This window comes from Mesoplodon mirus, assembly GCF_964341445.2.
Source record: "Mesoplodon mirus genome assembly, chromosome: 7".
Classification (NCBI taxonomy): domain Eukaryota; kingdom Metazoa; phylum Chordata; class Mammalia; order Artiodactyla; family Ziphiidae; genus Mesoplodon; species Mesoplodon mirus.
Genome location: NC_138983.1, coordinates 41898412 through 41910013, shown reverse-complemented (window position 1 = coordinate 41910013; position 11602 = coordinate 41898412). Strand labels below are relative to the sequence as shown.

The window sequence follows — 11602 nt, the reverse complement described above, 5'->3', positions numbered from 1 at the left end:
GCAACGGGAGAGGCCCACATACCGCCACAAACAAATATAAAAAACCGGGCAATTTTCAAGGTAAACTTTTTTTTTAAGCACCTCTCCGAAGGGGCCGGGTTTTCTTCTTCTGGGGACTGATGCTGCCTCTTGCTCTCCGGGATTGGTTGAGAGTAAACTAGAAATACTTTCAGGGGCGGAGAAACTGGGAGTGCCCTGGGAGTGCGAGTGGTCTGGGCTGGGAGTGGACTCTAGGCTGCAGAACTGCTAAGAGCGGCCCTCGAAGGAGGAAGCCTTTGCCCCGCCGCCCGCAAGGCAGCAGGGGGGCCACCGCAGAGGCACCGGTCCCCGGAGGCCCCGCCGGCCACACGTTAAGATGTGGAATCCCCTGCACGAAACCGACTCGACCTTTGTCGCCTGGCGCCGCCCGCGCTGGCTGTGCGCTGGGGCCCTGGTGCTGGCCGCCTGCCTCTTCGTCCTCGGCTTCCTCTTCGGTACGGGGGCCCTCGCCACGCACAGCCCCGAGCCTACCCGGCTGTTCGGCGGTTCGCGGGACTCCCGGGCCAGCTGCCGCGTGGGGCCAGCTGCTGGTCTCCCGGTCTCCCGGGGGGGTGGGGGGCGGAGATCGGGTTGGGGCAACGTGGGGACGAGCAACCGCGAGTTAGCTGGGAGTTGCTGGGGGCGGTGCACAGTTGGGTTCTGGACGGGATACTGTAGGACAGTCAGCCAGGGTAAGAAGTAGAACGGAGAGACTCAAACTGAACTTGAGAAAGTTCCGATTGCTGAGGCCCTGCGAGGAATCGGTACGTTTTAGCAGGAGCGCCGGATCTCTGGGGGCATTTGCTAGGTCGTCCAAGGAGCTTTGCAAGAAACGACTCTTACCTGTTTGGGGTCTTTATCTAGTGCCTGTGCCTGGAACTGCTTCGTGTATACAGTAGGTAGAACTCAGGGCATTGCTGCGTGGGAGCCCTATCCTCTCATTCTTTCGTCCTTGGGAGTAAATAAAGAGGAACATTCAGGAGCTAACTGGCTGACATTGTCAGTGCTCTGAACAGATCCTTAATAGCAGTTCTTTAGCGTTTTCCCCTGTGTACCGATTTGCAGACTTAACCCAACTCTCCATGATAACCAGGGGGCAGCACAGATTCGCTGAGACTCTTTTAAATTCTAATTTTAACTCTGCAACTTCTCTGGCCTTGAGCGAGTTACTGAGTCTCTCTGAGCCACAGTTTGTCAACCTTTATAAGAATACTATAAATTCTGTAACTTAGTGGGAATCGTAAACGAAATAGCATCTAAAGCTACTGGCACAGTATTGGGGTATTGTCACTTTTTAAAAATTCTTTCCTGGTGAGGAGATGCTTCTAACCGGACATTAATGCACAGGACTAGCGTTAAGGTATAGCCTGGTAGTTCGGTCCTACTCTGAATTCTGGGTCCCCTTTCTGGGATTTAGAAGACCAGGGCATAGACCAACTAAGCTGGCTCAAATTCAGCCTCTTCTTGCTTGTTGTGTAACCTTTGAGCCACACTCTGCTCGTAACTAGCATGTGGATATTAGGGTTATTGTGGGGCTTAGATAAGTGTGCTCGTTAAGGGCACACTTCAACTCGAGTTTAAATTTTCTCAGCTGTACAACGTGGGCAAGGGTAGCATGAGGATTAAGATCTTCTGCATCTTTTAAAAGCATTTTATTCATCCCAGTATTGCCCTCAGCCCCATCCTTATATTCACTGCTCAATGGCTGTGGGTTCTTTATTAATGTTTGTTAACTTTTTCCTAGGATTCTCTGCTCCCTCCCTCCCACAGGCCTCTGTCCTCTTTATCCAGCTCATTTTTTAGATCTCGATTCAAACATTTCATCCTCCGAGTGCCCTTATCCTACAGTCTGATCCAAGTCCCTTTATTTTACATATTGGTGAAACTGTATTTCCATTTGCTGCCAACCATTTATTTCAATACGCATGTATATATGCATGTGTGTAACGTGTATGTGATTAATAACTGGAAAGCTCCATGAAAGCTAGCTGGGTGATTTTGGTAACCATTTTATGCACAAATCATATCACTTATCTAAATAAACTATGTCACGAAGCCAACTACCAGGGCTAATGGCTCTACACGATCTGGCTACCCATTGCCTCTAGTCTCTGTTCACTGTGTGTCTTGCAGAGATGTTGGGTGAATTGGAGTTTCACTGTAACTCTCTGAAGTTGAACTTTTGAAGCCTACTTCAACTGCAAGCACAAAATATTTAAGCATATTTTGCTTTAGTTTCAGAACCAGAACAAATTACAAGTCTGAATTGCCTTCAACTCTTTGAAATAATTTATGTACTTGAAATATACTCATAATTAATTCCTTACAAACATTTACTAAATGCTTATTCTGGGTCAGCAGAGGCGTCATCACCGGGGATAGAAGGTTTAAGGAGAAAGAAGGTGAATCTCCTTTTTGCCTTCATTTTTCCCATCAGTTGAACCATCTTCAATTTTAGCGCTAATTTCATAAAACATTTCTTAGAATAACAGCAATACTTATTGAAATTAGATTAAAAAATATGTTGCAACTGATTTGTAATTAAGTCTGTCTGCATGATTTTTTTTCCAATGGAAGTAGGCAAGAGCAATGAAACTTCAGAAAATCTCAGTTAATGCCAGAGGTCATTGATAATTTATGTTTTATATATGATAATACAATAATAAGGAAAAATAGGCCCTGTCTATAAGCTCATATCTCATTCCTATATTTGTTTGTATTTTACAGGATGGTTTATAAAATCCTCCAGTGAAGCTACTAACATTCCACAGCATAATGTGAAGAAAGTATTTTTGGATGAGTTGAAAGCAGAGAACATCAAGACGTTCTTGTAGTAAGCATATACTTAAAAGTTTATTATTCTGTTTAGAAGTCTTGATCCAATATTTCATAAACAGAAACTGAGTTTTTAAAAAGGTTTTATTACTTAAGATCTTGTATCATGTTTCATCTGGAGAGGATTGTACCTTTAGCTGAACTTTATCATGATAGATGTTTTAAAGCAGGTGTCAGCAAACTTTTCCTGTAAAGGTCCGGCTTTTGTAGGCCAGCTGATCTCTGTCCCAACTACTCAGCTCTGCTATTGTAGCACCAAAAAAGTGATAGTAAATACGTAATTGAATAAGTGTGACAGTTTCAATACAACTTTATTTGTAGGCACTGAAATTTAAATTTCATATACATGATATGTCACAAAATATTATTCCTCTTGATGTTTCTCACCTATTTAAAATGTGATAACCATTTTTAGCTTGTGGACTATACAAAGAAAGGAAGTGAGCTGGATTTGGTCAGTGAAACATAGTTTGCTGACTCCTGTTTCAGAGGAAGATAGTGTATTTTAGTCAAAAGAATAAATTTTGGACTTCGAAGTCAGACATACACGAGTTTAAATTCCATCTACGCCCACTGATATTAAAGTAACTTTGAGTGAATACTTAACCTTCCTGAGCCATCATTTTCACCTCTGTAAAATGGGATAGTGATTATTCTGATGAGCATGAAATTAGAGAGCATATTGGCGACCTAGTGTAAAAACCAGCTCCCTATTTCCTGAAATAGCTATCCCTGGTGTAGGGAAAAAGAGGTAAATGAGTAAATTTAAACAGTATTTGCAAGGCAACTAAAAATAAAACACTTTTATTGAATAATTGATTGGAATACTTAGCTTTTTCAAAGTGACATACTTGAAGTCCTGATAACGATTAAAGGACTCCTTAGTGAATACAAGTTATAATTTTATGTAAAAACAGTCAAGTAAGTATATATGTGTATAGATGTACATACACATAATCATACAAACACATATGTCTATTTAATTACGATAGAATTAAAACCATGAATAAAATTTGCTAGGGCACCTATCAAGTCTTTGGAAGGGCCATTTCAAGTGAGAGATCCAGAAGCTTAAATCTTGTGGAAATCCTTCTGCCTCTTGCACTACTTTTACTATAATTATGTATAATAGGTATAATAAAAGTGGAAGTCTGGCAAGATATAATCTTCACTCCTAGACAGGGGTGCTGCCTCTGCTTCATTTTTCCTTTTCTAACCTGTGAGATGGAGTGACCAGCAAAGAAATAAAATGAATGCCTTCCTGTAGCTCACTTTCTGGGCCGTCAGCTTCTTGACTATTCTCTGTGGCCTTGACCAAGCTCTTCTAACTGTTTAGAACTCAAGAATTTTCATCATTAACAGACAAAAGAAAGAGATTAACAGAACCCCCCACTCACCCCTCCAAGGACCACAGAACCTCCAGAAGCCTCCTGGACTCTCCAGAATTCCAATTTGTCATTTATCCATCAGAGTGCTTTCAGTCTATTTAGACCCTTAGGTTAGGGGTCATTAAAGCCTCAGATCCTCTGTCTTGTTCCCCTTTCTAATCCTTTGCTTTACTACTAAAAATTCTCTACTACTTTGTTTTTTTTCTTTCTGCCGGTATGCGGGCCTCTCACTGTTGTGGCCTCTCCCGTTGCGGAGCACAGGCTCAGGACGCACAGGCTCAGCGGCCATGGCTCACGGGCCCAGCCACTCCATGGCATGTGGGATCCTCCCGGACCGGGGCACGAACCCGTGTCCCCTGCATCAGCAGGCGGACTCTCAACCACTGAGCCACCAGGGAAGCCCTCTACTACTTCTAAGTCACCTGACTCTCAATAGTGGCTGGGGTAGGGGGTTAAGTAGGGGCTGCCTTTTCAGTCTCCCTTGGGGTTCAAGGTTGTCCTATGTTTTCCCTTTTGTTTTGTAACATCTAGTTAAATTCTCAGATCTGTTCTCTATTTTGCATGTCTTTAGAGGGAATTTCCTTCTCCACCCTGTTCTGAAAGACAAGATTATTTCAGAAGAGTGTCTTAGCTTTCACTGATCTACATTTGAATACCAGTTCCATCTTTCACTGGCTGTCTTTAAGTCATCTAACTTCTCTAAGCACTGTGCATTTGTAAACCGGATGCAATGTATGAAAAGAGGAATACCAATAGCTCCCTTTATTAATTGAGATAACATAATGATACTTGGAACATATATGAACTTTTCTAGCCAGACAGAGATATATGAGCCTATTTTTTTGTTGTTGTTGTTAATGCATGTTGTTGGCTATTTTGGATAATTCATAAATTATTCTTCTTATTAGAAAATAACTGGATATTCTAATAGAATCAAGACAGTGTGACACACTTCTCAATTCATTAAAACAAAAAAAAATGAACCTCTGTTTATTAGTAGTTGTCTAATTGAGCCTCAAATCTTTGTGAATTAGTGAGGTAGCAATATTCTCCCCATGTATGGATGAGAAATTTAAGACATGGCTAGGATTATACAACAAGTTAGTGGCAAAACCTGTAATACACTGATTTTGTGGCCAATTGATTTATTTATTATCCTTGGAAATAAATATTTTTTCCTACTCATCATTATCAGGATTAACTTTGCTCCAAATGAGTGGGTTCTAAACCTGATCATAGAACACCATTGCATCTTGGTGGGTAATGACAAAACTTATATCAGGAATTTCACTCATAATGTTACCGAACCAAACTTGGGTCTACTAGCCTGCTGTGCAGCAAAGCCAGTCTACTGACACCAGGTTGAGGTGAAGGAGTCCAGCATTTACTGTAGGGTGTCAAATAGGGAGAACAGACAGCTTATGCTCAAAAGACCAGAAATCCCAGCTGGCTTTCAGGGGAGGGTTTTTTTTTTTTTTTTTTTTTTAAGCATTATATATAACTCCTCTCCTTTATTTTTTTTATTTTTATTATTATTTTTTTTGGTGGTACGCGGGCCTCTCACTGTTGTGGCCTCTCCCAATGTGGAGCACAGGCTCTGGATGCGCAGGCCCAGTGGCCATGGCCCACGGGCCTAGCCGCTCCATGGCATGCAGGATCCTCCCAGACCGGGGCACGAACCCGTGTCCCCACATCAGCAGGCAGACCCTCAACCACTGTGCCACCAGGGAAGCCCTTAACATTTTTATTGGAGTATAATTGCTTTACAATGGTGTATTAGTATCTGCTTTATAACGAAGTGAATCATTTATACATATACATATATCCCCATATCTCTTCCCTCTTGAGTCTCCCTCCATCCCACCCTCCCTATCCCACCCTTCTAGCTGGTCACAAAGCACCGAGCTGATCTCCCTGTGCTACGCTACTCCTTCCTAGCTATCTAAAGGGGAGGGTTTTTTTTTTATTAGTTTCTGCTTTATAACAAAGTGAATCAGTCATACATATACATCTGTTCCCACATCCCTTCCCTCATGCATCTCCCTCCCTCCCACCCTCCCCATCCCACCCAAGGGGAGGGTCTTTAAAGGCAACATTTGAGGTGAGGGTTGCAGCTCATGGACTTTCTTCTGATTGGTTGGTGGTGAGGTAACAGGGTGATGTTTTGGAAATCTGAATCAACATCCTTCTGGTTCCAACTAGTCTAGGGTCTGTGTGATTGTGGTCAGCATGTAGTCATAATCCTCCACCTGGGTGGGGTTCTTAGTTTCTGCAGAACAGCCCAAAGATATGCATCAGGTTGTTATGCTGTCTAAGCTATCATTACTTTCTTGCTTGACTGCTTTTCCTTTGTTTCTCTATTCCCTCACTTCCCTAATTAGTAACTGCTTGAGTCTGCTCTTTGGAACCCATGGAAGGCCTAGAAGACTAAAGCCTTTTACTACAAAAAAGAAATGGGGGACACTGAGGGGCTCTTGTACCTGGGAGGGGCCTGCAGGGTACTGCTTGGTTTCAGTCACTGCTTTTCTCTGATACTTCTTAATCCTGAGAGGAACAGGGGCAGAATGAGAAAGAGAATAAAGCTTTGGTTAGAGACGTTAATCATAAACTTGGCATGGGAGCTCAGTTTTAGGGGGACTCAGTTTCAATAATAAAGTCTAATAGTGATCTCCTCTGTGTGTGTATGAGCAGGTTCAAGACTCCCATAACAATTCTTCACTCATGTAAGAATAGAGTTATAGCTGTGACTTCAGGAAATATGCATAATCTGCATCTAGTTATGTTACAGTTTGGATTTGTGTAATATGGAAGAAAATAGCAACTTGTTGGCTATTTTCTGTTTTCTTTGCAGGTATCCATTGATGAAGGGATATACAGACTCCTCAGCTGGCTCTTAAAATTGTGTTCTTTTCATTACTTTATTTTGTAAATACACATTAGAAATACCATGTAAGGTTTTAAGCCCCTAAAAATTTATTGAATGAGGGCTTCCCTAGTGGTGCAGTGGTTGAGAGTCCGCCTGCTGATGCAGGGGACATGGGTTCGTGCCCCGGTCCAGGAGGATCCCACATGCCGCGGAGCAGCTGGGCCCGTGAGCCATGGCCGCTGAGCCTGCGCATCCAGAGCCTCTGCTCCACAGCAGGAGAGACCACAACAGTGAGAGGCCCATATACCGCAAAAAAAAAAAAAATTATTGAATGAGAATTTTAATACTATTTTTGTAAATACAATTTAAATGATTTTAATATAATTATAAAATTAATCACCAGAATCCCCCTCCTCCTTTTTTTTTAAAGATACACAATAGAATCAAACATTTGAAATTGGGATCATCATAGCCATGTTGGCTATTAGATTTTTTTAAATCGCCATCAGGATGGAAATGTGTTGAGTTTAGAAAAATCTACATATTTAGAACCAGAAATTCATGAAGTTCAAGAAGTTCATGAGCTAGAAATAGATCACTGTCTTATCATGATACATGATGCTTTGTCATATGGGATTTGTTTTTTCTTGAAGGGGTTTGAAAATACCAATGAACTGAATCTTCAGGGAAACAACAAATTTTCAAGAGAGAGAAATTTAAAACAAAAGCACCAGTATCTGGACATATTAAATGAGAAATTAATCTATTCATGAAAGTATTTGTGGTAGCTAAAATTTAGCCACATAGTTTATTTGTTAAAGATATTTGTGGTCAGACTAATTCTCATCGTTGATTTTAAGTATTATACTTACTTAATTATTATATATGGTGAATGGAGTACAAAAGATTCAGTTTGAGCTTGTGTAAGTATGTTCAGATTACTCTTTAAAGAAGACACTTTAAAATGGTTGCTAATGAAAAGGTTTCTCACTTGGCTATAACTTTCAGTATTTAAAAATAAATGTAATTATCAGTAGTTCTTGGCATGTCACAGCTTGATCTTTGGATGAAAATATTTTTATCTTCCAATTATATTTTACAAGGTGAAGTAAACAGATAATTCCATGAAAGTTCAAAGATGCATTCTTTCTTAAGAAAGAATATAACACTTTCCTCATCTGATATATAGAGATACATCTACAGGATTACGTGTAACAATTCTCTACAAAGATCAGTTTTTCTAATTTTTCTCTTGAATGAGTATAAATTAGAGCATGAAAATTTCAAAACACACTTGAAAATCTATTTGATGCAATAATAGTGCCACTTTGCTTTTTAATGTATAACATCTCAAAGTATTTTTTAATGTAAATCAGCCTTATTTGGTTGTTGATTTAAGATAAAGGCTGACTAAAAATTTCTAACCGCTTTCAATTTTTGTTCAACAGTAATTTTACACGGATACCACATTTAGCTGGAACAGAACAAAACTTTCAGCTTGCAAAGCAAATTCAATCTCAGTGGAAAGAATTTGGCCTGGATTCTGTTGAGTTAACCCATTATGATGTCCTGTTGTCCTATCCAAATAAAACTCATCCCAACTACATCTCAATAATTGATGAAGATGGAAATGAGGTAAAAAGAAAGAAAAAATAAGCCTTCCTGGTCTACTCTTTTGAAATACCTTATGTGAAAGAATGCCCTATACCATCTCCAAATACTGATAGAAATCAATATTGACACTTGTGCAATCCAAATTCCTTTGGATATTTTCAAAGAATAAACCTTCAGCTTTGGCAATCATTTCTTGTATATATGTTTTATGTTTCATTAATTCTGTTCTTACTTAATATAATTTCCTCTTTTACCTTCCTGGTGTTTATTTTGCTGTTCTTTGTAACATTTTCAGTTGAATACTTAATTTATTGATGTTCAACCTTTCTTCTTTTCTAATATGAGTATTTAAAACCATAAATTTCCTTCTAAGAGCCACTTCAACTAGATCTCACAAGTTTGAAGAAGTGTTTTAGTTATCATTAATATCTCAATATTTTCTAATTTCTATGTTTTCATCTTTGAGCCTTGGAGCTATTTAAGGGTATTTTTTAAATTCCAAATTTAAAAGTTATTCCACTATCGGTTTGATCTGATTTTCTAAATTAACTACATTGTGATCAGATAATGTGGTTTGTAGTTGGCAATTGTTGAGGCTTCCTTTATAGCCTATTATGTGGTCAATTTTTATAAATGTTCTGTGTTTATTTGAAAAAAAATGTATTCAGTTGTTGAGTTTAATGATCTTATATTTGTTCAGTAGTTCAAGTTTGTTAATTGTTTGGCTAAAATCACCTTTATCCTTGATGTATTCTTATTTTGTCTGCAATCTTTATTAATTGCTGGGAAAGGAATGTTAGATTATCTCAACTATAGTGGTGGATTATTTTTATTTCCCTTTGGAATTCTGTCAGCTTCTTCTTCCTGTAGCTTGGAGCTGTCTTTTAAAGGTAGTGGTTTGGAACCTAAAAAAAAAAAAATTGATTCTTACTTAACAATGTCAGTGATACACTTAAAAGATTATATTATATTTGGTTCAAAGTGAATTTAACATTTAATTTGCTCCCAAGTAATTATCTTAGCATTTTTATAAGTGACTAAGAATATTGTATGCTGTTATTTTTATTTGGGAATTAAAGTTTTCCTTCTAAATCAAAAACTAGTGCTTATACATCCTCTAAGCGTCTCTAAGTTTATTCATCTCATGAAATCCTCATAGCCTCTAGCACAGTGCAGGCTCTTTGATCTGTATCTTTAAAATATCAAAGGCTTCATTAACCATCTACTGACAGAAAGAGATACTACACATTTCCTTGTTTGGTTGTAGTAATCAAACTTTACCTGATTTGCCTCTGATTATTATATTTTGTTTCTCTAGATTTTCAACACATCATTATTTGAACCACCTCCTCCAGGATATGAAAATGTTTCAGATGTTGTTCCACCTTTTAGTGCCTTTTCTCCACAAGGAATGCCAGAGGTAAAAATGCATGCAATAAAATAAAAATAACAAAGAGAACTTCCTTATACATACAGGAAATAATTAAAGGGGTATTAAGGAGGTTTTTGATGTAATCCAAATTCAACTTTTTTTACATTTAAGAAATAGAATTTCTTAGTAATAAAAAGGAATACATACTATTTTGTGTTCATAGTGTTTTTTAAGATAAAATTTACTACACTGAGATGGAGAAATCCAAAATGTACATTTATTGACTTTTGACAAATGCATACACATGTGTAATTCAAACCTCATCAACATGTAGAATACTACTATCACTTCAGAAAGTACTTTTAAGCCCCTTCTCAATCAACTCCACACACTCTCAAGGCAATCATTCTTCTGATTTTTTTTTTTGCCACCTTTGATTAGTTTTGCCCGTACTAGAAATTCATATAGATAGAATTGATAAGCATGTAATCATTTGTGTCTATTTTCTTTCACTAAGCATAGGGTCTGTGAAATTCACATGTTTTGCATTTATCAGTAGATTGTTCCTTTTTATTGCCAAGTAATTTCTATTGTATGAAAATACTACATATCTTACTACCACTGTATAAGTTGGATTAATTTTCAAAGAACTTGAATGAGAATTTGAAATTGTTGCCATTTTCAAGTGAAGAGTATGAATGTCCATCTTAGAAAATGTAACGTAGTTTACTCAATAAAGCAGTGTGTATAAATATCATCTGAGATTTTACAATAAATCCCCAGATTCTTGCATAGTACTTTGTTTTTTTATAAGAAAGTTAAATTTGAAAGAGTTGAATATAGTTTATTAATATCTTTTAAAATGTTATGTCTCCTACCATAATATTTAACATTAAGTAGATTCAGTTTTGGACATATTGAGTTTGAGGTCTCTAGGATATATTCCAAGAAGTTGCTAATAGACAGTTGGGCATATTGAAGTATCACTCAATAGGGAGATAAGGGCTTGATTATCATCAGAAACATCCTAAGTAAAAAATTTACATTTAGAATTGAATTGACATTTAAAGCTCTGTCTTCACCAATTAGTTAAGATTTATTGCAAGAACATAAGGATGATTTAATATTAGACAACGTCATGTTTTTTAATAAGTAAAGTTAAAAAACACACTATTTTTATTATTTTCTAATGTTTTGAATATTTGATTAACTTATAATTTAAAAACTCTCACAAACTTAGAATAGAATATTTTCTATTGGTTGTATGAAATTTACTTCAAATGAGTAGTTAACATCATGGTTAAGGGAACAGTATTAGAAAAATTCTCCCTAAATATTTGCACATAAATAGAATGCTTATAATCACTATAATTATTTCATAATTGACGTGACATAGAAATAAGGTATATAAAAATTGGGAATGAAGAGATAGTATATTTTAGAACTCAAGTGTCCTGAGGTGACCTAGACTTATTTCTCAAGGTAAGGCATATTACCATCATGGGTCCA

General features: G+C 37.8%; 1 protein-coding gene across 1 annotated transcript in view; it reads left to right on the top strand.

Annotated features, from left to right (window-relative positions):
* Window positions 1–209: 209 nt before the first annotated feature.
* FOLH1 (folate hydrolase 1) overlaps window positions 210–11602 on the top strand; it is a 57627-nt gene continuing 46234 nt past the window's right edge. The window contains exons 1-4 of the mRNA XM_082628347.1: window positions 210–473; window positions 2746–2851; window positions 8556–8742; window positions 10040–10141. Coding sequence (XP_082484473.1) covers window positions 356–473; window positions 2746–2851; window positions 8556–8742; window positions 10040–10141 — 513 coding nt within the window. The 5' untranslated portion in view covers window positions 210–355. The remainder of the gene's footprint in view (window positions 474–2745; window positions 2852–8555; window positions 8743–10039; window positions 10142–11602) is intronic.